The 25,586-nt window shown below is 41.4% G+C and overlaps 3 protein-coding genes across 6 annotated transcripts in view; 2 read left to right on the forward strand and 1 right to left on the reverse strand.

Moving 5' to 3' along the window:
* Positions 1-456: 456 nt before the first annotated feature.
* On the forward strand, positions 457-8,251 carry mgrn1b (mahogunin, ring finger 1b). Of its 2 annotated transcripts, XM_026164523.2 has the most exons (17): positions 457-848; positions 1,524-1,642; positions 1,768-1,856; positions 1,956-2,102; positions 2,706-2,823; positions 2,947-3,013; positions 3,609-3,652; positions 3,753-3,800; positions 4,199-4,267; positions 4,351-4,510; positions 4,616-4,725; positions 4,860-5,074; positions 5,456-5,567; positions 5,646-5,691; positions 5,774-5,878; positions 6,242-6,287; positions 6,542-8,053. In XM_026164523.2, exons 1-16 carry the CDS (start codon positions 761-763, stop codon positions 6,280-6,282), a joined length of 1,578 nt encoding a protein of 525 aa, XP_026020308.1. In that variant the 5' UTR covers positions 457-760; the 3' UTR covers positions 6,283-6,287; positions 6,542-8,053. The 2 variants fall into 2 exon arrangements, with proteins under 2 accessions (XP_026020308.1, XP_026020307.1); XM_026164522.2 differs by lacking the exon at positions 6,242-6,287 and having other exon boundaries at positions 6,542-8,251.
* Positions 8,252-10,990: 2,739 nt separating this feature from the next.
* aanat2 (arylalkylamine N-acetyltransferase 2) lies at positions 10,991-12,155 on the forward strand. The gene is made up of 3 exons (XM_026164524.2): positions 10,991-11,304; positions 11,463-11,617; positions 11,710-12,155. The coding sequence occupies exons 1-3, from the start codon at positions 11,136-11,138 to the stop codon at positions 12,013-12,015; spliced, it is 630 nt and encodes a 209-aa protein (XP_026020309.1). The 5' UTR covers positions 10,991-11,135; the 3' UTR covers positions 12,016-12,155.
* Positions 12,156-12,485: 330 nt separating this feature from the next.
* The window catches only part of rhbdf1a (rhomboid 5 homolog 1a (Drosophila)), a 29,445-nt gene continuing 16,344 nt past the window's right edge, over positions 12,486-25,586 (reverse strand). Inside the window, exons 2-19 of one of the 3 annotated variants that reach the window (XM_026164520.2) lie at positions 21,765-21,909; positions 21,550-21,689; positions 20,948-21,052; positions 19,493-19,706; positions 18,970-19,176; positions 18,698-18,820; positions 18,467-18,630; positions 17,918-18,166; positions 17,707-17,818; positions 17,530-17,604; positions 17,223-17,384; positions 17,031-17,131; positions 16,878-16,941; positions 16,254-16,348; positions 16,084-16,159; positions 15,784-15,884; positions 13,595-13,748; positions 12,486-13,471 (exon numbers count right to left, since the gene is read on the reverse strand). In XM_026164520.2, coding sequence (XP_026020305.1) covers positions 13,052-13,471; positions 13,595-13,748; positions 15,784-15,884; positions 16,084-16,159; positions 16,254-16,348; positions 16,878-16,941; positions 17,031-17,131; positions 17,223-17,384; positions 17,530-17,604; positions 17,707-17,818; positions 17,918-18,166; positions 18,467-18,630; positions 18,698-18,820; positions 18,970-19,176; positions 19,493-19,706; positions 20,948-21,052; positions 21,550-21,689; positions 21,765-21,881 — 2,679 coding nt within the window. In that variant the 5' untranslated portion in view covers positions 21,882-21,909 and the 3' untranslated portion in view covers positions 12,486-13,051. Of the gene's footprint in view, positions 13,472-13,594; positions 13,749-15,783; positions 15,885-16,083; positions 16,160-16,253; positions 16,349-16,877; positions 16,942-17,030; positions 17,132-17,222; positions 17,385-17,529; positions 17,605-17,706; positions 17,819-17,917; positions 18,167-18,466; positions 18,631-18,697; positions 18,821-18,969; positions 19,177-19,492; positions 19,707-20,947; positions 21,056-21,549; positions 21,690-21,764; positions 21,910-25,586 lie in introns of all 3 variants that reach the window. The other 2 variants (XM_026164519.2, XM_026164521.2) reach the window with 2 other exon arrangements.

Raw genomic sequence — 25,586 nt, forward strand, 5'->3', positions numbered from 1 at the left:
TAAAGCACACATGGGAAAATTATACAAGGAGCTAAAGGCCTGGGACTGGTAAAGGGCGACCAAAATTTTTATAAAAGATAAACGAACCAACCCCACAAAAAATCATAACTATGCTAAGGAATCTCAAGATTTCTTCAGTGATTCTGTATTGAAAATTCCCTTCATCAGTGACCTAGGAAGTGCTACATATCAGTCAACTGGCAAGCTGTAGACTAATTTAAGTGCAACTACTTTGATAGACTTTTTTATGTAATCTGTAACCATGCAATGCAGTTTGTTGCTGCTTTCTAACTTTATAGAAATCAGTATGACCCTCTGGGAAGCACCCTAACCCTAGGTCAAACATTTCCTACACGTAGTTCATACAGCGTTGAATTTGCTGGATTGGAGCTGACGCCCGTGCTCTGACACCTTCCCTTCGTTACTAAATTAGCTCCGTGTGGACCTCCGGGCAGTCCCTACACACAGAGCGAACGCTCCGGAACGCTCGGCGACAGCCAATCAGCGTATCTCCCTGCTTTGTTAGCTCTCCTCTGGCAAAACAACAGCTCGTTTCGATTTGTTTTCCTTTTCGCCGCGTAGCCACCAACAAACAGAGCGAGTAAAATGTTAGAATAAATAAAGCGTGTATTTGTGTTTGGTGTTATTATCGTTTTGGTGTTAGTCTAGACTGAAGGCAGAGGAAGTTGGAACTGCCGACGCATCGTTCGCTGCTAGCTAACTGGAGCTAATATCGAGCGACCCAACAGAGAAAGCAGAGATGGGGTCCATCCTGAGTCGTAGAATCGCTGGTGTTGAAGACATCGATATTCAAGCCAACTCGGCTTACCGATTTCCACCGAAATCTGGTAAATGATCGTCAATGTCTCCGATGAAATCATATTCGTCATAAACCCCCATCTTCCTAACTAGTGCGGTCTAAATGCGCTTTCTGCTAATGACCGTCAGCCGCGCAGACAAATAATGATTGTAAACATATGTGATTGCGATTTTTTTTTTTTTTTACCAATAGACGGTAACTTAATAAAACATTTTTGTCAGATTTACAGTATTTTCGGTGTGTCGGACATTGCTGCCACCGAGGATAAAGCACGATGGCTGTTTATTAGGCTATTACAGACAGACAGTCTTGATGTTCATCAGGATGATCATGAGTAGATGGACTTTTAAGAACTGGGGAATCATAGATGTTGACGTAGTGACCCTCTATGTCATCAAATGTTTCTCACCCTTTAAAGCAATAACCTTTAAACAGTTTGATAGCATATAGATCTTTTCACATTGTAAAAACAATGTGAAGATGAGTATATAAACTAGTTTAGCCACCATTTTATTGCTTGCCAAACTAGTTTTCTTAGCATTAACTGAATAATGGAAGTATTTTAAATTTGACAAATAGCTGAAAAGAATCAAAATTAAAGCTTCAAGGTTGCTGTGCTGCTTTTTCCGAAATGACTGCACTATTAAACATGAGTGCATCCAATCTGTTCATCGCTTTTTCTTTTAAAATATCTCACCTTCAGGGAATTATTTTGCCAGCCACTTTTTCATGGGAGGAGAAAAATTTGACACGCCACATCCAGAGGGATACCTTTTTGGGGAAAACATGGACCTGAATTTTCTTGGAAATAGGCCAGTGCAGGTGAAAACTGTTGTTTATTTAACCTGCTGTTTAGCACTGTATTTTCAACAGCAGTTTGACATTTCTTATCAATAAAATGGTCAGTAGAACTATTTCAATAATTTCAAATCCTTCTATTTCACTAGTTTCCATATGTAACACCTGCACCCCATGAGCCTGTGAAAACCCTGAGGAGTCTGGTGAACATCAGGAAGGATTCTTTGCGTTTGGTCAGGTAGTGATATAAAGGCACTATCACAATGAAACATCACCATAACAGTTTTAATGAAGCCAGTCACATTGGCCTAAGCCTTGTCAAATGTCTGGATTGTAGGTATAAAGATGACTCTGACACACTGGCGGAGGACGGCGGGAAACCAAAGGTCCAGTATGGTGTGGAGTTCACTTTTGATGCTGATGCTCGAGTGGCTATCACCCTCTACTGCCAGGCATTTGAGGAGTTCTCCAATGGCATGGCAGTGTAAGGATTTAATCTTACAATTAATACAATCAAATCATCATCTGGTTTTTTACTTATTAAATAAAAATCCATGCCGTGTGTGAAGTAAACAAAGATGGGGCAAATGCATCTGCGGATCAGTTGTACCATTCACACAGACTGATACTGCTCTGACACAGCGTCTTCATGTTAATGTGAAGCAGTAACAACAAGAAACATTTAAATGCTGTTTTATGGGTGTGAGATTGAGCTCCAGAGCACAAAGTCTAGAATAGATGCAATGGGTCCTTAGCAACCACCAGTCACCATGGATACCAGATAAGACTCAGACAAAGACGAAAGTGATAGTCTGAAGTTGCCGTCTTATGAAACAAACAAGATGATCCATAAAATGACGGCGGCTGCTGCTGTTGTGCTTGGTTTTCTATTTTCTTTAGTTTGATTTTATTTAAAAAGTGTACTGAATTTCTTAATACATATAAGTGTTAGTTCACATTGAGTCTTCATTGCTGATGTCTGTATAAGTGCAGCAGCAAAAAGTTTCCAGGTTGTACTGGAATATTTCTTCCCTTTTCTGTCATTTCCAAAGTCAACTTTGATAGTTTTGCTGTCTTCTACATGTAGGTACAGCCCAAAGGATCCGTCGATGGCCTCTGAAACTGTGCATTACAAGCGGGGGGTGAGCCAGCAGTTCTCCATGCCGTCTTTTAAAATAGATTTCAGCGAATGGAAAGAAGAAGATGTAAGCATTTGCAGTAGTTAATGCATTTTGTAATCAGTTTAATTTAGCACATAAAAAAGCATTGCATCACCACGTTTGATTTGATATATGTCTTCTATTTATGTGTAACTGTCTCCTTTAAAGCTGAATTTCGACCTCGACCGAGGAGTGTTTCCCATGGTGATCCAAGCTGTGGTTGATGAAGGGGACGGTAAGTCGCTGGAGCTGCACAGGACTAATACCAATATTGACTCTGTTAAAAAGGGGACTGTTGAACTTTTTCTTACATTTTGTCTTTAATATATGCTACAGTTGTAGATGTTTACAGCAAACATGGCCAAAGTTTTAGATAATTTGGTCAGTTTATGTACAGGTAATTCTTGTGAGCCAAAAGTTTAGGCATTTAGGTGCTCTAAGTGTTTGGTTTCTGACTCCTTTCTCTGCTTCTATATGATATCAGAGGAAGCAGATCTCCCTTATATAGTCATCTCAGGCAAACAGTTTTTCTCTTGTGAAAACAGGAGAGCCACCCCCATGAACTTTCTTTTTGGGATGAGCAGCCAATCAGAGGAAGGTTAGAAGGGAGGGTGACCTTCAAGAAAGAAAAGCTAAACTGCCTTGTTTAAGATAAATAGAATAATTTTGAACTCTGAGTCATGCAAAGCTACTATAGTGGAGTCAAAAAAATAAAATTAAAAAGCTGGAAATCGTCTCTCAGTGGGCTCCTTTTTAACATTTGAAAGTAATGGACTACGATCACAGTTTAATTGTTACCTCAATAATCTTGATGTTTTGTTTTTTTCAAGATTGTCTTGGACATGCCCATGTGCTTTTGGCAGCATTTGAAAGAGTATGTATATGTTAAAAAACAATAAATAATTTTAACATGTAGAGAGCATGTTTACTATTTATATGAGCTAAAACATGTCTTGTCCCCCCCCCCCCCCCAGCATGTTGATGGGAGTTTCTCAGTGAAACCTCTGAAGCAGAAGCAAATTGTAAGTTTATAAAGGTTTTTATTTCAGTCTTGTTTTATTATAAGTTATTGAAGTTTAGAGTAAAGTCATATTTGAGCTGTTAGTTATTTATCCAGCCCATGTGTGGCATGTTTCTATCAAAGAGCAGGTGAAAGGTGGATGTTTCAGCCTGTGAAAGCATGTGAGCAGATGTGTGCCAATCTCTAAAATAGACTTGATTGTAAACCTGCGCTTTAGACTCTGAATGTATTTATTTATTCTACATTTGAGCGACAAGCACTACTTTAATGTTATTAAGTATACATAACAGATTTACAGTCATTTGTAGTGAATGGGTTTTCTTTCAAACTTTTAAGAATATGTGGATATTTTTTTTATAAAATCTAAATGTTGAATTTCATTTTTTACTTTTTTCTCAGGTGGACCGTGTAAGCTACCTCTTGCAGGAGATTTATGGAATCGAGAACAAAAACAACCAAGAAACTAAGGTTGGAATTGCTAACTGAGAAGAATCACGATGTTGGAAAAAGTTGGCTGTGATTGATTTGTAAGCCTTTTTGTTCTTCTTTAGCCATCTGATGATGAGAACAGTGACAACAGCAATGAGTGCGTCGTCTGTTTGTCTGACCTGCGAGACACGCTTATCCTGCCCTGCAGACACCTTTGTCTCTGCAACTCCTGTGCGGACACTCTGCGGTACCAGGCCAACAACTGCCCCATCTGCAGGCTGCGTAAGAAGTGTTACTTTCTTAAAAAAAAAAAAAAGTTGTGTCATGCTATATGAGCAGGTTTAGATTCAATCAATGAATTCATTAATGAATGTATCTGCTTTCCAGCCTTCAGAGCCTTGCTTCAGATCAGAGCTGTAAGGAAAAAGCCTGGAGCTCTTTCTCCCGTGTCCTTTAGTCCAGTTCTGGCTCAGACTATGGACCACGATGAGCACTCAGTAAGATATACGTTTTTAACCAGCTGTGCATCTTACCTAACTGCATTAACTGTAAAAAAAAATTTTTTGAAATCTTTATTATAATATTAAGATCAACAATAAATCCACTTTTCTCTTTCACTGACTTTTTGCAGGGCACAGACTCAGTTCCTCCTGGCTTCGAGCCCATCTCACTGTTAGAGGCCCTGAATGGTTTGCGCTCGGTGTCTCCTGCCATCCCATCAGCCCCCCTCTATGACGACATCAATTTCTCTGGGGGTCTGGGAGGGGACAACAGACAGTTAAGCTCTCCAGAGCATTTAAGCGATGGAAGTCTGCAGAAAGGCAAAGTCAGCAAGTCACCTGACAGGTAATCTAAGACATAAAATCTTTACTGCAAGTAATCTGGTTTAGGTAGGAAATTGGATAGCATGTAATGGTGTCAAACATCATTTCCCATGAGACTCTGCCAGTAATCAGATTTACCCCTTTATCCATTTCCTGTAAAGAGCTGTGTTTTTAGTTAATCTTTATGCCTCCAGCAAATTTTCTTTTTTAGAGGAAAATTTAGAGCTGACATAATCATGTAAAATGGGCCTGTTAGAGGCTGAAGGCCCAAGGGCTTATCTAAGGGCTAGAATATTTTTGTCAAAGTCAAATTCTGTGCATGAATGTCACCGTGAATAATTAAATTACCACTTCTAATAGTATAGTTAAGTATTTCTTATTTTTCTGCATTGTTCCCCTCCAGCACCCTGAGGTCTCCATCGTCTCCAATCCAGGAGGAGGATGAAGAGAAGCTGTCGGAGATGTCTGATGCTCAGCCACACACTCTTCTGTCCAGTAGCCCCGCCCCCACAGATGTAAGCTTCTTCTTCACTAACTGACATTAAGCTCTGACACCAGTACAGACAAAAACCTACCTTCCTTTATTCTTCCAGGCCACAGCGACTGAGGACGTGGCAGAATCCCTGTCTCCAGATGAAGGTGAGTTTTCTCCTTTGGTTCTCAGTGAACAGTCATGTGTTTGAGTGACAGTGATGACATTCTGGACTTTGTTGGTATCCAGAGGACAGGATGCATTCTGGAGGAGACATTCTGCAGGACTGCATCAGTGAACACAGTAGCTTGACCAAAACAGAGAGTGACCCACCAGGTGATCTGTCTTTGCCAGGTAAGAGCTTTTCCATCTGGGACGAAGAACAAAAAAAAGCCCTTACAAGGATCCTTTTAATTAAGGAAGAAGTGATAAAAATGAAAGATGTGTCATTTCTTAAACTTTGGACCTGTACTTTCCGATGAAAGCTTAGAGCAAATCAGGTCTTCACAAAGTGAAGACTTGTCACTGTTGACTGGAAGTTAAATATTCCCTCTGGTACTTCAGCTCAGTGTCTTTCTTCTTTAACCCTGGACTTTAAGGCTGCAATTCTGTGTGCTTTGCCTCTAACGTGTGTGCTCTGGTGCTTCTGTGTGTTATCTACCCCCCCTCTTCTGTTCCCTGCCATCTTGTCTCTTTTTACCATCTCACTTTGGCCAGCTCTAGGTCCTGATTCCTGCTCTATTGGTATGGAGGAATAACTGTGGTATGTAGGCTTTCCTGTCTGCTCTGCTTCTCTGTGTATGAGCTCTACTGATGATAATGGTAACATTCACTGCTATCATTCACAGCTAGAAACCTCCCCCCAGCAGTGATATGTTCTGTTATGATCAACAATTAAATGCCTGCAAGGCCAAACTGGTGTAGAACAGTTTGTTCTCCTACTGAAAGTCTGAAAGGAAACTTCACTTTTAACTATGTTTCTTATCTATTGATTGTTTCCCCTTTTTCCAACCCCAGGGTCATCAGAAAGCCTGAAAAGTCAGAGCACAAACTGCTCCAGCCAGCCTCTCCTGTGTCCCACGAGCAGCCTTCATATGGAAGATGAACATCTCATCCACTAACTCCTCCCATCTTTGCTTCAGAGATCATCCAGCTCTTTCATTCCTTTCACCCCCACAGCTCAGTCTTCTGCTTGCGTGATCAGAGCTGACAACAGCCCCGAAAGGAAGTTAACAAGAGTGAGGCAGGACTCTGTTTATTCCATCAGCATCTCTTGACAAAACAAAAGAAATTGGACGGTCGCAAAGATGTTTGTGATGGCTTGTTCTATGACTGAAGTTTAAAAAAAAAAGATCAACTCCCCCCAGCTTTTTATTAACTCTCGAATGGCCTTCAGTCGTCGAGTTGTTGTTTAGTACTGTTTATTCCAGAGAAATTTCACTACCTGTCATGGTGGTGCTTTTAAGCGCACTTACTTTAAATTAACGCTGTATCAAAGTTTTTGACACTAAATTCTAAAGAATTTGTATTACTTGTGTATCCGTGTGGCCATTTGAGGTGATTTTGCTCTCCCAACAAAATCAGTTATAATTCATTCCTCACAACAAAAGTATATAATGACATATGTCTTAAGCTGTCTGCTGTCTAAAACATCAACACATGGTTTTATCATTTCAAACTATATATCTATGTATTACAACTAGAGTCCTGTGTAGTTGCCTTTAAAATTGTACATTTTTTTATATATATATTATATAATATATAAAAAAAATATAAATAAAGGAACTACATTCAGTTAACATGCACAATATTTAAGACTTTGATAATCAAAAAGAGCTACAGATTTACATCCTAACAGCTGAACTCAAAGATAGCTAAAGCCTGCTACAAGCATAGATGCTGCACCTACATGTTTGCTGACTTAGTGTGGCACAGTAAGGGTGCTCGTGGTATATGTGGCAACTTTCTACAGTCCCTTTTTTTCCGTGGCAATGCCAGTGTCTGCTTCTGTGATGTAGCTGCAAAAAAAGGGGTCACGTGTTTGTGTGGCTGCAGCGACTGTACTTACCTTGGTTGTGTACGTGTAGCACACTGCATATAGATCTATGTGCCTTGAATTAATGTGGCTGCCTGCTTGTTGCAATGGACATTAGTGTTCTTAAAAATGCCACAGTATACAACAGTTTCAGCCCGTAGACAGGATTTTTTTTTATGCTGATGTACAGAGCCTTTTTTTCGTATCGCAAACTTCATGCTACTGGAAAAACGTATGTTGTTATTGAGCAATATTCAATTGAACTGTTCATTTACTATGTTATTGCCATGTGTTGATTATGCATTCAATATTAGTGTTTAGGTTCAAGTGGGTTCTCCTCGTAACAATTGTGTTTTTGAAAGGAAGGCATCCAATGCAATAGATGCAAAGGCAAATGCATCTTAATAATTGGGCTCGCATTTGCATGTGAATTTGTAGATGCTTAAACCTCTGACTCCTTTGAATGGTTTTTTTTTTTACTTTTGGTAACGTGCTTATTTTGTCTTTACTCCCTCCTTTTCTGTGCCATTTCAACTTGACACTGTGCCTTCCCGTTCTGACCACTGTTGACCTGGTATCCAGGATAACTCCACACTAAGTGGTATTTGGCTCTCTGTAAAATCAATACCTGTCTCTTCCCGTGTGTGTATAGCAGCATGTGTATAACAATAAAGAAAGAGTCATTACTTCAACTGCAAGTTGTTTGCTGATCATCTCAAGAACACAATTCTATTAAGACAATATTATGCTGTAGAGCTCACAGATTACAGTTTAATGCTGACAAATGTACAAGTTTTTGACAGTAAAACAGTGACATTTGCTACTGTGTAGATGTAGGAAATTAGCCCAGAAGTTTAAGGATTCAGAGTTTTACAAGGTAATTACAAGCATCGTGAAGAAAAGCACACACGTTTAGTAGTGGATGAAGAACATAAGAGATGTAAAATGATGTTTGCAGTCATCACTCAATATCAATTAAATCTGTCAAGCTTCAGATGAAGATGTTGGTCCTGAAATTGATAAAAACATACAAATCTGTGTTCTTTAAATGTAGACAAATACTTGGTCACACCCAAAAAGGTTCAGTGATAGCACAGTTTCCTATGTTATGCACTGCGTCATGTAAACGGATGAAAAGCAAAGAAAAATTCAAAGTTATCAAAGTCTGTCTTCTCTTCTTTTTTTCTTTTTTGCTGTGTGCACAATAGCAAACAGAATACTGGCAAGTCTAGTATCAATAAATATTATGTATATTATCAAATAAAATTAAAAGTGTGCATACTCTGTTTCTGTCATTATGAAGACCAAGCACCTGACACAGGGTTTTAGAATTACACTTAAGCACTCTGCTACTTTGGATTATATCTTTTATTGTGTATAAACATGACAATAAGGAGTCTTCTGTCACTGTGAACACTGCTCTCTACTGGCCACATGGCCAAGGAAACGTGTAGCTTTGGATCACATTTCAGTGTATTTTTCACAGGGAGCGTTGACTGTGAAGAAGGTCTGAGTGAATTCTCTATCCTGAACCTACATATGCATGAATGTGCAAATATATGTATGATAACACACATAGGAGGTTACACCCATATTAAAATAAACAATTAAATCACCAGAACATCTAAAACATGAAGTCTAGTCTGATATTTAAATAAATGGATATAATGTATCCCAGAAGAATAAATAAATGAACGACAGCTCATTTCAGTAAGAATTTTCCACCCGTCTGATGCAAAATGTCTCAGAGCTTTTCTGCAGTCATGATTAGCTGCTGCCCAGCTCAGACAACAACAGCTGTAAGCCAGTTTAAAGTTTAATGAGGATTCGGTTACACAAGCTCGCTTCAAGCTAGCCTGTAAAAACATAATACACTGTAGAAATGTGCATGTGTGCAGTATGTGTGTATCCACACACACACGCGCGCACACATTAGATTAGATCTATGACACTTTGGTCAGTGGGTCAGCGAGGCTAAATTACATAACGTCAGAGTTTAATAAGCTTTCACATGCTTACACCTTTGAGCGTCAGAGGTTCGTTTCCTTTTCTAAATTTGTCTGAATGAGTGAAAGTCAACTCTGTCACTGTTTAACTGTAACAGTGTGTTCAGCACTGAACGATTCCCAGGTCAGAAAAGGTAACGCAATCTCTGGCTGTGTACATGCCTGACATCTGATGATCCGGCTCACATAGATGTTCTTGTATTTGTGATTAGCAGGCTGTCCAGATAACACAGAATAAATGAGATTTACAAAACATCATTACAGCCCAAGGCCAAAGGGAGGAGTGGTATGAAGCAGTAATCCCTAATAATAATGTTCCTTTTTTAATAGTTGAGGCCATTTGGAGAAAGTATTTGTACAGCCAAATAACTGCAGTATAAAATATAAAACTCTTGGGGCCAGAGAAATAAGGCTTTCTTTTTTCAGTCTTAACAAAGGAAAATCCAATGAAAAAGTTTATTAGATGAAGAAGTTTAGGAATGCAATGCATACACATCCACAGAATTTGTGATATAGAAGCACTGTGGTTTTATTTCATGACATGAAGTGGTTTGCTGTAGAGTGAACTCAAAGTGTCCTTTGAAATTCTACTGTTGTGCTGACAGCTAAACACGTCTGTGTAAACAGGTTTACCCAAGGCCAGCTGATGCTCGTGCGCTCTCATTTAATTAGCCTGTGCTAAATCTCTTTAAGGCATGAAATCACCCCCACAGCAATCCGCATAAAATCTCTCCTCCTTACTCAGTTCAGTCAAAGTAGCCCCGACGCCCTTGGTCTCTAAAAACACGAGCATCACCACAACAGTCACACCATGTCCTGCACATCCCCACGCTGAACAAGACAAAACCCAGAGGACATGCAAATGTGCATGTGCCAATATCCATGTGCCCATGAAAACTAGTATCTCAACAACACACTTTTTTTCATACTGAAGGTTCACAGTTTTACAATTAATCTGCCTGAGTTATTCCATCTGTGCAGGCAGGATATTACCATTACAAAAAGATATTCTAACACAGAGGGAAAAACTAAAAAAAGACTTCTGTAACTACTCTGACACGAGGTTGATTCAAATGTTTATCTCAGTGTTGGAATGATTAAAGCTTTCTGAATACTAATAAGTAAAAAATTCTCACTGAACTGCTGCAGCTACAGACTTGTCAATCTCTTAATGTGGCAGTGCAAACCAAATCCAAAGTATAAAGCGCATAAAAAATACAGCAAGAACAATAAAGTCTGCTGTTTAACGTTAGAGGATTTAAAGACTTCGGTGGCACGTGCACAGACAGCTATCCTACTTGGAAGCAGCCACTTAGAGATCAGTTAAAAAAAGAGGAGGAGGGAGAGAGAGTGGGGGAGGCGAGAAGGTCAGCATCTTGCCAGCTGAGGTGACTAAGACTGGACTCAGAGCTGTGGGAAAAGCAGGGCACGGGAGGTTTTGTTTGCAGGGTTTAACTTTATCTGACTGCTACTAAAAGTTCTAGTAGAAAAAGGCTGGAAAAAAGGAGACAGACTCACAGGAGGAACTGTGTAAAATAATCAGAAGCTCCTGTTGTTGCTGTATTGAGGCATGATGACACAACAGGTCAGTGGCTTACTGTTCTTCAAACCCTTCTTTCAGAAGACACCTGTCAGGGTGGACAGCTCTCTGCAACAGAGGCGGCACACACTCCCAGCCAGCGAGTTCAGGAACCTCACACCACAGGATGCCATCAGTGTGTTCGAGATTGAAAGAGAAGGCAAGTCATTAGGCAAGATCGTTGCATTTCATATAAGCAACATATTAATGTGTAACTTCATCTTAGTGCCATTTACAGAGTTAGTGAGAGCATATTTCTTTCATGCTTTCATTTTCATTCCTCCCACAAACTGACGCACTCTCTAAAATCCTCCCCAGCATTTATATCTGTGTCTGGAGAGTGTCCACTTACCCTGGATGAAGTTCTTAACTTCCTAGGTCAGTGCCCTGAGCTGTCTCTGGGCTGGTTTGAAGAGGGACAGCTGGTAGCTTTCATCATCGGCTCTGGCTGGGACAAGGAGAGGCTTTCACAGGTATTTCACAATTGCCTGATTTTGGTGAAATGACTGTGATTCTGTGGCTCATTCATTTTCTTTTTTTAATAACATTACTTCTATTTAACCAGGAGGCCATGACTCAGCATGTCCCAGACAGCTCCACTGTGCACATCCATGTGCTGTCTGTGCACCGCCACTGCCGCCAGCAGGGAAAGGGCTCCATCATCTTGTGGCGCTACTTGCAGTACGTGAGCTGCATGCCAGGCCTCCGTCGAGCTCTGCTGATCTGCGAGGATTTCCTCGTGCCCTTCTACCTCAAGGCTGGCTTCAAGGAGATAGGGCCATCAGCCATCACAGTATCTAACATGCACTTCCAAGAGATGGAGTACACTCTATCTGGACAGGCGTACTCACGGCGGAACAGCGACTGCTAGTCCTTCAATCCTTACCCTGCACTCTCCACTCCACTTATTTCTAACATGGACTCTTGTCAAGCACAAAATACTGCAGCAGGAGAAAAGAGGACACGAATATAGCTGGCCTGGGTTCGGTATCCTAATGCGTCCCCTGATCCACTGAACATGGAGTTAAGTCTGTGTTAAGGCCTGAGGGGAACAACAGTGGATTTAGGTGCTCAAGCAACAAAATGAACCTGTTGCTTTTCTCAGTTATCTATTTATCTAGTCTTCTGTCACTTGTACAATAGATTAATAATGTTTTTAATTATTATAGAAGGCAATTACTGTAAACAACATCTCAGTGTAAATACAATTCTATTTTTATAAACCATACAAATCCAAGCTGTAATACAATCCCATAGCTTGTTGTGGTTTTGTTTGAATTCTTATGAGTTTAAATACTTTAAAGCGATCTTCATCATGTGCTCAAGCAGGAGAGGCAGACATTTTCATTTTGTAGATTTTTTTTTACTTTTCTTTTCAAATACATGTGAGTAGACAGGTAGCTAAAACACTACCGTGTTCAAAACAGTAATCACTTCTTGAGAAGCAATAAAAAAAAAAAGGAGAGATAACATTCGAGTGCTCAGCATAATGTAACAAAAATATGGCAGTAGTTGGTACATTTATCAACAAGGCACCAAAGGTATCAATATCTGATTTTTGTCCCTGCTTTTGTATGAGGTTGCCTGGATAATAATATTAATAAATCTTTTGCCTGGAGGGTGAATGTACAAAAAAAGGGGAAAGAAAATCTTCATTGTTCCAGCGCTGGCTTTTCTCATTTCTGCAGGACAGCTAGGTGTTTTGGTGAGGTTCACAAGTGCCTTAGCTTTGTTTCACTCGACAGTGAAGGAGTGATGATGAAAATAAGTCCTTATGATGAGTGGTATGGGTATTCATATTGAGTAAAATAACACAAGCATATTATCATAGTCCACATAGAAGAGGGAGACAATCCCCCAGCCAGTCCGTGTCTTTTGACCTGATGCCTTCCTGCAGTGCTCACACTTCAGTGGAGGTGAGCATTGAGGTCATACTTCTCGCAGAACTTGTCTGTAAAGGGTATGCAGGTGAGCAACTCGCACCATTCACACTTGATTGGGTAGACGTAGAAGAGCACCACGAGGCCTGAAAAGAGTCCAACAAACACCAGCAGGAAGATGATAATCTGGCAGCGTTTGCGGTACAGGTCCATGCGGCCAAAGCTGATGTAGGGTAGGAAGGCGAAGGACAGGAAGAAGCCAGAGATGAAGCCACAAATGTGGGCAAAATTGTCAATCCAGGGCAGCAGCCCAAAGGCAAAGAGGAAGAGCACCACACACAGCAGCTTGGTGAAGGCCCTCCAGGGCTGGGCCAGGATCTGCCAGCTCTGAAACAGCTCCACAAACAGGCAGGCCAGAATCCCAAACTGCGAGCCAGCTGGACCCACCTGAGACAAAGACAGCATCGAGGGACACAGGCTTGAGAAAACACAATGAGCTGTTCAGTCTTTTATATCTGATCAAAATTACTTGTCATTTTGTGAAAGGTATTGTGTCTAGCTGGTGATCACCTCTGCTCTGTAGGGCAGGAAAATGGCTGAAGCTAAGTTGCCAGTGATGCCACTGAGTATGTAAATGATTGAAATGCGCAACCAGCCTGCCAGCTTCTCCAGATCCCTCAGGATGGTCATCTGGAAAGCCACCGACACCAGGCAGTGAAGGATTCTGGGAGGACAGACAATGACAAATAGTTCATATGTGTGACGAGTGTGATGCGCGAGTGAATGTGGGTGAAAAGCCGCACGTGTTGGGAAGATAATCCCTCTGTGTTGAAGAGGCAAGCCCCTCAAGTGCCGAGTGGGAATGACTTTGCTCAACAGCAAAATCAGCCTCCATCTCACTGAAGCTTAATGAGTTCGTGTGGCGAGGGCACTTTGTTTAATTACCCAGGAGAGAGATAAGAGACTGAATAAAGATGAAGCACTGCTCTTCTTAAGGTCAGCTCTTTGTGCTGCCTGACTGACAGGTCTAAACTACACCAAAGAGAAACTGACAGTCTGATATATACTGCGAATAACTGCAAGTAATGAATACGTGGAACACATGGAAAACAGCTGGAGTAACTTTAGCCAACTGCATATGAGGCACTGCTGGTTCATCTGATAAGAAGATTGCCCCTATCTCTCTAATGATATTGTATTATAATAACATTATTATATATACACTTTTAAACAGGAATAAAGACAGAGAACAATTAAATCCCCCCAACAATGGAGGGGAGAACAGAGCTTCCCTTGAATTTGTATTGCACAAACGTTCTGGTTTAAAAGAAAAATATGTATAAAAAAAGGAAATTCCTGAATGCAGCAGTTTTATAGGATGCGCTACCAACAGGGCAATGAACCCAGAGCTGCCAAACCAAAGAACATTTGCAGGAGTCAAATGTGGCAACGACAAGTGAAGCGTCAGCAAGAAGAATCAGAAAACCTGTCACTTCTCTGCCTATTCATGCAGCGTGCACTCCTGTCACTATCTGACACGTCAAATATTAAAATGTCAGTTTGGGCAACTGTATTTATATCTAACACATTATTGTGGAATATTTAGTTATTCAGCAAAATAAGGAACATTATTATTTACTAAGTGCTTTATAGTTCAGTCGCACATAAGTAAAAATTGGCGGTTGCACGTAGAGCATGCACCACTCTCGCCTACGGGTGACCCCTTGCATTTGCAAGGTAAATGAACACGTCACATGTCAGTTTACAATCTTGTTGTGTTTACTTTACAAAACAGAAATAAACTACCCACGAGTTCTTAGTTTTTATGTATTCCAGAGATGCCATTTGCTAACAAGTGGCATTATGATATTACAGAGGATTTCCTGGAAATTATTCTTCATTTTGCCAAGCACAGGAACTTGGACTGGTAATATTATTACTTACTTTATGTGACTGCATTTGTGCTTCAGTAATAATGAAAGATGCATTAATTTGTGAAGTTTGTTGTGCCAAAAACTCACATAAGTATGAGAAACTTTATGATATTATTATTATATGCATATTATCTTATTTTCTGCACTATTCCAAAAAGTGTAGAGCACAGTTAGCAACCAATAAATATAATATAATTTAAAGAATGAAAAAGTCATCCCTGCAGTACTCAGGTGCCTACATAATCAACTAGCCAACACTATTTCAACACTTCTTAACTGGCATATTCTCCCATTCAGTGTGTATTTTTTTAATAAACAAACAGGAACCAACCACATATAATTCATTGTCTGTAAAGGCACTATTTGTCCTCACCTCCTTTTGTTGTCTTCTATTACCCATCTATTCATCTTTCATATATGTGTTGAGGATGCCTCTGTATTTGATTTGTTGTGATACGAGGACATATTGATACCAAGAGCTAATTTCCTTGTGTGTGGCAAACATCTTGGGCGGATAAACCTGCCTGATTCAGATCTTTTAATAATTTCTGTCTTCGCTGCTTGGTGCTAACACAGACCCTGACGTGGACCATTTCCACTGTCTGATAAGAAGAACTGTGTTAATTGTCCCTCTGGTTGGTGAAATTAGTTATTATTATTATTATTTTCTTTTTGTTTAATCCAGCTCATGTTAGAAGTTGTCTTGAAACAATAACTAAACACCACAAAACCTGTTAAAACTTTCCAACTATTACTTTTATTAGTACTTGATTCTTTTGCCAGGTAGAAAGCTGAATGAGCAGCTACTGCCAGCGACTGACTCACCCAGCATGTAGGAAGAGTGAGAGCCAGAGCCTGTAAAACTGATCTGGGACCTCAGGGTTGAGGAAAGGCAACAGTCCACACACATCGTCCATGCAGTGCACCTAAAGAAAGGGCAGAACACGGTGTCGTGACATAATAACATCACACAGTCATAATGAAAACCCAAAACAAGGAATGGAAAAACTGGAAAGAAAGGCAGACACCTACACAGTTCCTTAAACATTAAACCCCCCCACATCTTTCTAATCAGTACTAAGTGGTTTTTTTTTTCTTTCTTCTGTATTAAACAGAGTTGCTTACTTGAGAGCAAAGAGTAGCCTCCTCATGAAAGTAGCCCTTCATGAAGTCACAATATTCCCGGGATGTAATTTCACACCTTGAAGAAAGCAAATGGCATGTGTTAAGCAAGTGAATCAAGTGGTTATTCATCCAGTGTGCAATTTATTTGGAATAAATGTTTCTCTCCTCACCTCCCTTTGGTTCCAATGCAGCAGGGTCGGCCTGTGATGGTACAGTCTATATGAGGCAGGTTGGTATGGTTCCCTGTGTTGTACCTGGTACAAACCTAAAAGCCAGGGAAAAAGGGAACAACAGTCAATTTATCCTGATTATATCCAAGGCAAAAATTTTAAAATAAAACAGAATGAATTCTGTAGTGTAAATTTTTTTTTTTTACAACTCAGCTACACCAAAAGCAAGCATTTTTTATACTGAGAATAGTATAAAAGTAGCAGGGAGAAAGATGATAACATTGCTAAATTGCAAATGATCTAAAATTTCTGTGTTTTGAGGTATAACATAAATATTAGAAGGGTGTCAGGATTTACCAGTCGTAGCAATAAAGGTGAGATTTAAAAAACTATTTTAATGCATTTAATCGATCCTTAGTAGTGGAAAAGTGGGTGGTTGCCCTGCAGTGCTGAGGGTACCAGCTCCTCGAGAAAACCGGCACAAACACAGGGACAACATGCAAACGCCACACAGGAGGGCCTAGCTCTAGATTTAAATCCTGGACTCTCTTGAGAAAAATCACAATCTGATCTATCCTTCTTCTGTTTGGGCCTCAAAACCAAGCGGCGTTTCAGCATACTCACTGGCCACTTGGTGATGTCATCGGGCCATTCATGAGGTGACACTGAGGCTGGCTCTAGACATATCCTGGAAGCACAGAAGGTATAGCAGTACAGTGTCGTTATCATTAAATAAACACCGCAAGCTTCAACCACTGAAACTACTAGGCGCCTTACCTGGGATCCTGATGGCACACTGAACCGTACTGTCTGTCTTTACCATTTAACTTGGGAGTGCTGGGATGCCCCGGCCATTTCACCCACACAGCCAGAGTACTCTGAAAACAAGAAATCAACATTGCCCACGGCTTCTCTTTGATGCAGAGCTGCAAATGTCAAGGATCCCAAAATAAAGGGTTGTTTACCGACCGAGCATTCCTCCTCTGAGGTTTGGACGCAGCCTGAGCGATCGTTGCGCACACAGCAGGCAGAGTTTCTTTCGATGTCCCTCTTTTCCCTGATGAGATCATGCACTTGCTGGTCTTGGCGCATGCATGGAGAGTATTTGGCCCCCAAGTGGATCAGGGCTTCCTAAAAATGAATGGATAGAGGTATAAAGGAAAAAATTTAATAATTTGCTGACATTTATGCATGAACTCTAAGATTTTAAAAAAGAACAAATTACAAAAAAAAAACAACAACAACAAAAGAAACCACATAATCAAAGACAGCTTACCGAACTGGGCCCAATCCAAAAGTTCTCCTGCTGTACAAACTTGACATTTTCATACACACCTTTGTTTCTTAAAACCTGAATTATCACACACAAAAAAAGAAAGGTTACACATTATTGAAAGATGAAAATTGCCAAGGCGTCAATGCACATACATCCCCCATCTGAGCCTGGACTCACAGAATCAACCGTCTCATGCTGGGAGAAGCCTGGAGGTGCAAAACCATAGATGGACACAGCCAAGATAGTGATGAGCAAATGGACAAAGGTGATCCAGTATGTAAAAAAAGGCCTAGAAGAGACAAAGAACATGTTTAATAAGCAGCAGCTACACATTCATCAACATCACCCACTGTGGGGTAGAACTGCTCATTAGTGAGAAGTTTTGTACCTGTGGTCATCCATATCCTCTATTTGTCTCTTGACGTAGCTGTCAATGCGCTTGCGGTAGGTGCGGTTTGTGAGTTTCCCCACCATGCCCAAGCCATAGGGCCGTTTCTCTCGGGCAAAAAGCTTCTTGACAGGAACAACAATGCGCTGCCCACGCCGCTGTCCGTGAACACTCACGACCTCCTGCCGCAAGGGCACCTTTGGTGGTCCAGTTCCTTCTTTGGCTTTACGCCACCCTCGCTCCAGAGGTCTGAAATAAAAGGGAGACGTATGTCCTCATCAGATAGTGCATTGTCTTTTAGAACAAATTTCCAACTTGCGACAATGTCAGACAACATCGCCAACCAGAATCACAAACCTACACTGTCAGTTTATATATTGCTTTTTATATTGTCTATTATATTTTGATTTTTGGAAACACTGATCTAAACTAACACTACTGTCTGACTCATATCTTTTGCACTTTTCATGAGAAAACTGCTTTCCAGGAATGAAGATTCATGTTAAAATTATCAGCACAGCCTCACTGACAAACCCTGTGGCAACTCACAGCATGAGATGACTTCTTTCCAGCTCCGTCTTATCTAGGGCGCTGCCTGTCAGCTCCGTCTCATCCTTCTTGCTGCTGGGCTCGGCCTCCTTCACGGCCGCCTCAGACGGTGACTCAAAGACTTCGTCTGCGTATGTGGACAACTCCTCGTGCATCAGAATATCCTACAAAGAAGACGCGATTAGGGGCTTTGAAACATGAACAAGAATATTGTTATTTGTCTCGTCTTACTCTAGCAAAGAAGGATGTGTCCAATTCATCAGGAAAGTCAACCACATCTTCCTCCATGAAGCTTGCGGGGGTGAAGCTTCGTCTTTGAGCCCGTCTTAGAGTGCTCTCCCGTAATGAGCGCCCCTGAGAAATATCATCAAAATCAGTGAACCAGCACAAATAGAGCCCACATGCAAAAGTGTTTTACTCTTTATTGTACAGTATTAATGCTAATTTTTATAAAGACTGCATGTATTTAAATGTAATCTGTTTACTGGATCCCTCCCTCCCACCTTGACCAGCGCCGCTGCAGCCCTGAAACTCATCTTTGCCACAGACTCCCTCTTACGTCGGCGAGGCAGCCGATTGAGACCTGAGCGGGAGCTGGTGAAGGAGCAAAGCGAAGCAGCTCCAGGGGTGATGGGGGTCTGGGGCACGCTGTAACCATCCACCTCCTCCACCATGCGGAATGCTCTTCCACGCGCCAGTGGGTCCACAATCTGGAGATCAGTGGATCAACAAGTTAGGCAGATCTCACAAGAATGTTTTACCTCAGATATTAGATACATGTTTTTAAAAAAAGTTCCCCTCTTTAATTAAGGCCATAAATACCTGTGTTTTCTCATTTTTTTCATCAAAATTACACATTTATTTGCAATCACAAACAAAATAAACAGTGTGACACCTGCTAGATAAGTTTTTATTGCACTTACACAGTAATGTCTTTTGAGCAGTGTTATTTTCATGTCCTCTCTGCTAAATTAGATCAGTTTTTTTTTTTTTTTTTAAACATGTAGTGTCAAAGTGTCCCTTCACCTTTTGCATGCCATGTTGTGAGGAGGGGACATAGAGAGGAGGTGGAGTCTCAGTGCTGGTCAAGGAGATGTTGTCCTGGCTGGGCAGGTCCATCTCTCGGATCACCTGTGGTTTTAGCTTTCCATAGCGCAGGCTGCAGTGGCGCAAACTTTTCCTCTGCCATCTCTGAGTGGCATCTCCGTCCTTACTGACTCCAAACCAGTCCGCCGTTCCCCTTAAAACCACAAACACCAACTTTTCAGCTTCATTTCCCGCAGAGATATTAAATTCACCTACCTTTCTAAAGAAAGACAGAGTGAGAGAACCTTGCAATATATAGAGGAGTTGGTCGGCAAACATGCAAGGCACTGATAAGACAACACCTCCCACGGTGTAAAAAAGGTGCCCTAGATAGTCTAAGTAATGGGCACAGGAGAGGGAACAAGTCTAGGCATGTATTGCGTATGTCCAGATACACTGGGAAAGTCACACATTTACACACTCCAAATATTTATGCACAGTGTTGTCACGCACTTTTAGGAACTAGTTGAGTTTTGAGGCACCAAATAAAATACAACATACTAAGCTTTCCTAATCTTAACTGACACCAGCAGACAGCAAATCCCATTAAACACACAATAAGGATGCTTTTTAAGTTTTATTTGTGTCCCACTGTGCACAACGGCACATTCTAGTAACCCTTGATGTATACACATGCAATCATGTTGTTTAAGTTGAAGCCTAATAAGTACCAGAGCAAACAATGTTACAGCTCCCCGAGGCCAGGAAGTGGAAGTGGAAACATTCTTCAAAGGAAAATTCAGGCCAGCTAGCTGTTTCTGCACTAATTGCCAGCTGCAGAGTGAAGGCTAGGTGGAAATTTGATGGTGTTTATGTATTCTTAAGCTCACCCTTTCCTTAAGACGATGTAATATCTGTGTGACCCTTAGTTCTTGAAGTGTATGCTGGTGATAGGACTGCGTGATAAGCACAGACGTTGAGAGCCTTTTATTGCGTCAGCTTGGCTTCCGTGATTATGCCTGGTCATTGTCACTGCCCAGGAACATACTCTCTAATCTAACGGGGCCGTCAAATCTGGCATGTCATCCTTAAAATGCTGGTTCACTAATGAGCACTGCTCTAAGACAACATATACATCTTGTGATTTGTTTGGCAGATGGCCATTATTGGCCATTACTACAACATTTGTTTGTAACAGTAACAGGAAAATAACAGCTTTTGGTTTTGCATGCCCTTCTGACTCAGTTATAAAGAAGTCTTTGTGGTGATGACATGACGCATGGATGCGACATCCAGTGACTAAAAGAGAAATGGTTTCCTGTGATTTGGAAGCTGGACTGATACTGATCAAATGTCTAAGGCTGCATTAAAAGTATCAAGCCCATATATCATAATAGTGAAATCAGTAATTACAGATCTCTAGCCTCATTCTGAACCAAACACATCCTGGCGTACCTGAGCAGAGTTCTGGAGAGAGAGTGGTGTTTCCTGGTGCTGCGCCGTGCAGCCCGCTGCCCCTTAACGGGCACTGTGTTAATCCGCTCAAAGTGAACCCTCCTGCTGCTGTGACCAGGCAGAGCAGGACCACGAGGTGGCGAGAAGGGACAAGAAAGGGGAAGGAGAAGAAAAGAGAAAAGACAACAACAGGCAGTGAAAAGGAAATGTGCAGCTGGATAGCGCTGTGGCAGCCATGCGGAGAGAGCAAAGCAGATTGTTATGTAAAGGTTTTCATTTAGAGTTCCAAAATTAGGAAGGTAATACTGGGCAGAGGACATCAAGATGTTAACGGGAAGCAGTTAGGAAATTTGGAAAAAGGTAAGGGAGGGGAAGTTACTTTTTAACATGCCACCATCCACTATTTAACTTTGCATGACATCCCATAATCTGTAAACTAAAGTCACAAACTCTAGCCAACAAGACGTGGGCTACAGCTTCACTGCATGCTACTCTGCTAAGGAGATGTTAAGTTCTTAAAGTTAAAATTCTAAAGCTTCCTGAAGTGTTAATCCTAAACTTCCATATTGTGGGTGATGGCAATAAAAAAACATGTGTTTTACCTCTTAATGGTCTGAGTGATGGATGACTGGCGTTGCAAGACAGGCCGCCGGGTGTCAAAGACATCGCGGGGTGGGGACTGGAGGTGAGAGGGCTCGACTGGCATGCTGATACTGCGCAGAAAACCCTGTCTCTTCACCGGCTGCAGAGGAGATTTATTGGAAAAGTGTTAACACACATAAATGACAACAGTGACAAAAAGTAAGGGAAAGAGCACCTGAACAAATGTGGGAGGCTCATCTAGTGACATCTGAGTCGTGGGAATGTCCAGCCTGAGCCAGGGAGGCTTCTTCCTCTGCAGGCTGCTGGTGCTTTCCCGCTGTGGTTCAGCCATGTTCTCTGTCCCACCCCAGGCCTGCCAGCTATGCACACAGAGAAGGAGCAGATGGCATTAATATAATGAGCCTCAATGTATCAAATGCAATTAACAGAAATACCACAGGGCCACAATGCACATGTGTTTTCTGCTGTAAACATGGTGATCACAATGATTTTGTGCTGCAGAAGTGCTTCACAAGAGGGTGCTAAGGCCCCTTATTTGATTCAAGCATGGGCGTTCACACAGTTTCACACAGCTCTGATTATCAGACAGTAAAGTGGAAACCACTGAGAATAGTCTACAGCTCACTCCTTCCTTGAAACAGATCATCTTAAGTCTTTTTTTTAAAGCAATAAATATCTTTTTCGGAGTATGGAAGTTAGCAGGTTTCAACATAATCCCTTAATTCTACAGTTAAAAACCAAATGCAATCCTTCTTTGCGGTTAAAAGCAGCTCTACAAGAGACTAATGACTGTGTATGTGCTCCCACGACAAGACCCGCGGACCACAGGAGGCGCTCTGTATACATCAGCATCAGACATCCCCGTCTGTAGCTGCAGCCTTGTTATCACCAGCCTTTCCTTTAATTGTCCCATCATCTAACTCTGGGTATGTTTTCTATTATTTTCCTAATTCCTATGAAAATCTGCACTCTTTAACCCCCTTTACTCTACTCCTTGGCACTTCCAAAGATCAAGCACTACCCTATGAATTTTTTTGTACTCATTTATCATTGATTAAATCAGCTGTTCAGTCAGCAGTTTGGAGGAATGAACAAAATAACTGACCGCCTTCCTTTAAAGTGGAAACGTGTGAACTTGTGAGACTATAGAGCGGTTAAAAAAAACCAAATAAATCTGATAAGTCCCTTCCCTGTCCTTGTGCAAGCTCTGACTGGGCTTCTCATGAGGTTAAAATGCCTCACATGGCAGTTCATTTCTTTATTCATTTTAAAAATAAAATCACATCAGGGGCTTTGACTCAAGCTTTCATCAGCCACACTGGGTCATGTCCTCACTTCTCTTTCTACAGTTCAAGCGTCTTAAAAAAATGTCCACGCCTTCTAGTGACCACATCTGCTCCACATTGTCAGTTTAATGCACCACAGGCTTCTGTTTCAAGCCCAAGTGATGATGGGAAGTGTTATTAGTTGATCTCAGCAGAGCTGGAAGGAAAGCCTCACAATGAGACCAGCAGGGTCATCGCCAGTGTGTTAACATTTAAACATGGCTGACCTCTTCCTGACAGATATTTCTTAATTTGCAGGCTCATAAAAGGGCACCGGTATAATTGCTGTGTCACATGCTGACATTTCTCCCACTGCAATGCTGGGAAAGTGCTACTTTACGCAGAAAATCTAGATGGGATCTTTATAATACAATAGCATACACTTAAGGGTGTTACATTGGGGGTTTATCTGTCATTCACTCTCCCTGTGGAACATTTTGGACTCATGCACCTATTAGGTATTTATCCCAACTGCTGTTTGACCTTGAGTGACACTTCCCGATACCAGATTATCACCGCAGACTGGACTAAAGCCGGCTGGTGATGAGTCAAATGGATTGATGAGTAGAGCGATGACAGCATGCAAAATGTATTTACTTTTTTATTATTCTCAACTTTGTCCCATATATTTGGCCTCCGGTGACTTCACTTATGTTTAATCTGTTTAATTTACATGTAAATTCACAAAAGAACAATCACTGTCTTCATCTTTGTCATTGCCCAGCCACTAACATTTGGAAAATACAAGTGTGACACCAGTCACACACTCACTGTTGCAACAACAGCCATCTCTCTTGCCCCGAGCTAGAATATCCAACATTTAATTACTTTTGCCATTAGTTCAAACAGCGGGGCTCCTGATATAGAGCAGATCAGCGAAGGGAGGGAGGAGGGAGCATCCGCTTCAGGGTTGCAGACAGGCATAAACTGGGACTGAACTGAAGCACCCAGAAGCTAATTTTGATTTATGCTTAATCTGTTTTGATTGCTTTGGCTTGGGCCACTCCTTCTTTAACTTATTTTGCCCTGAATGCTGTGTTGATGGTGCTTTGACTTCAGAAAATAAAGGAGGGTTAGGTGGAATCAGACTAATTTACTCTTATTGTTTCAACGCTAAGCTTCCTCCTGCTTTAGGCTCTTTTCTTGCCTGCTGCATCCCACTCATCTCATCTGTATTTGCATAAGTGATTGTCATTTACAGGCAATCACAAGTTTCATTTTCTCTAAACAATTTTTTAGATTATGTAAATGACGTCAGAGAGAAAATCTGACAGCTGAAAGAGATGTTTTGAATATCTCACAGAGCGGGAACAGCAAGAATGGCAAGGACTGTGTCCCAGTCATTCCACATCTGTAAAAGTAGTCTTGCTGGAGATGCCAGTATAACCTGATGTGGCAGGATTAATCCAGCCATATGCTACTGTTATAATTTTCCATTAGTCTACTGGTCAGTGGGCTGCAAGGGCGTTTGGTCAAATCCCAATGTGAACTTCTAACTTTTAACAGACAGACAAGCCAAGTGCCTTGGAAGTCTGTTTCTGTCTTTCTCTCCCGTCTCTCTCAAAAATCAACATTGCAGCTGACCTGGCATGGGCCCGCAACTCGTGTCTTTGGAGGGGTTTAGCTGGAACAGTGGGTATAGTCATTGCTGAGTTGCACCAACACACGTTTCACAGTGAAAAAATATAAATCACTGCAAGGAAAAGGTCAGATTCAAGGCTGGTCCCTGTCTGAGGAAGACTGGACATCACAGGCAGGATGTCCTTCAGGAGCAGATATCCTTAGGGGAAGAGGAGTTAAACTCTGTCTTTGGCACTTATTCAGAGTGCTGGATTATCCTTTCCTCAACATTGCACTGTTATCTGCAATCACTTGGGGACTCAAGGCTAAAACGCACCCGAATGTCTACTATGAAGGTGACTGTGCTTTTTTTTTTTCTCGTGGCGTATGGCAACAATTTCAAGTGTCTGTTTACATTCCCACTGCTGATTGATGTGTGCATACCACAACCACAGATTAAATCTACTTTTTAAAAAAAATTTCCAAACGATTTGTTTTGACTTCAAGATTCACATCTAAAGCGGGAAAGGGAAAACACCCACATCCATAAATTAGGACAGCGCCTCGCAAGACTGGCTCCCTGCCGTCAGCTGGTCCTTGTAAGAAACTAACACTTCCTACTCAATCACGAGATCCACGACAGCGTGGATTGTTTTTCATTCTGCCTCTCCAGGACACATTAGGCAGCAGAAGACAGACAGGCGAACAAAACACAGAGATCAAGCTGACATCTCTCCAGGTGCGGGGACGTCCAATGGGCCATAATGAGCGGGGCTGACAAGCATAACCGGAGCTCTTATTCTCTGTCTGGGAAGCTGCGTTATAGTCTGCATACAAACTCAAGCCCAGGGAAGTTTTCCAATGCCATCATTTATTGTAATCACTTGGGAAATGGTCTTCAGTCATGCACATAAAGACATTAGCTTATGACAACAGAGGCCCAGCTGTCACAGGTGAGGCTTAAAGTCAAATAGAAGACAAGCTTGGAGGATGAAGCTCTAAGTGCTACCTCCGACACTTTCAGGAGCAAGAGAGAGAAAAAGCTTCTCTCAGACGGAGGCCATGCTATTTTTCTCTGCAACATATCAGTTTTTGTCCAGCAGCTTGTATGCCTCAAATATGTGAAGCACCTTGGATAGGCGCATAACCCT

This window comes from Astatotilapia calliptera, chromosome 4, assembly GCF_964374335.1.
Source record: "Astatotilapia calliptera chromosome 4, fAstCal68.1, whole genome shotgun sequence".
In the NCBI taxonomy this organism is placed as follows: domain Eukaryota; kingdom Metazoa; phylum Chordata; class Actinopteri; order Cichliformes; family Cichlidae; genus Astatotilapia; species Astatotilapia calliptera.

Coding starts and splice junctions, on each gene's coding strand:
- mgrn1b (XM_026164522.2), top strand. CDS start 761: ATGGGGTCCATCCTGAGTCGTAGAATCGCTGGTGTTGAAGACATCGAT. Junction 2,824..2,946: donor GCGAATGGAAAGAAGAAGAT/GTAAGCATTTGC, acceptor TCTCCTTTAAAG/CTGAATTTCGACCTCGACCG. Junction 4,268..4,350: donor AAAACAACCAAGAAACTAAG/GTTGGAATTGCT, acceptor GTTCTTCTTTAG/CCATCTGATGATGAGAACAG.
- aanat2 (XM_026164524.2), top strand. CDS start 11,136: ATGATGACACAACAGGTCAGTGGCTTACTGTTCTTCAAACCCTTCTTT. Junction 11,305..11,462: donor GTTCGAGATTGAAAGAGAAG/GCAAGTCATTAG, acceptor AATCCTCCCCAG/CATTTATATCTGTGTCTGGA. Junction 11,618..11,709: donor ACAAGGAGAGGCTTTCACAG/GTATTTCACAAT, acceptor CTATTTAACCAG/GAGGCCATGACTCAGCATGT.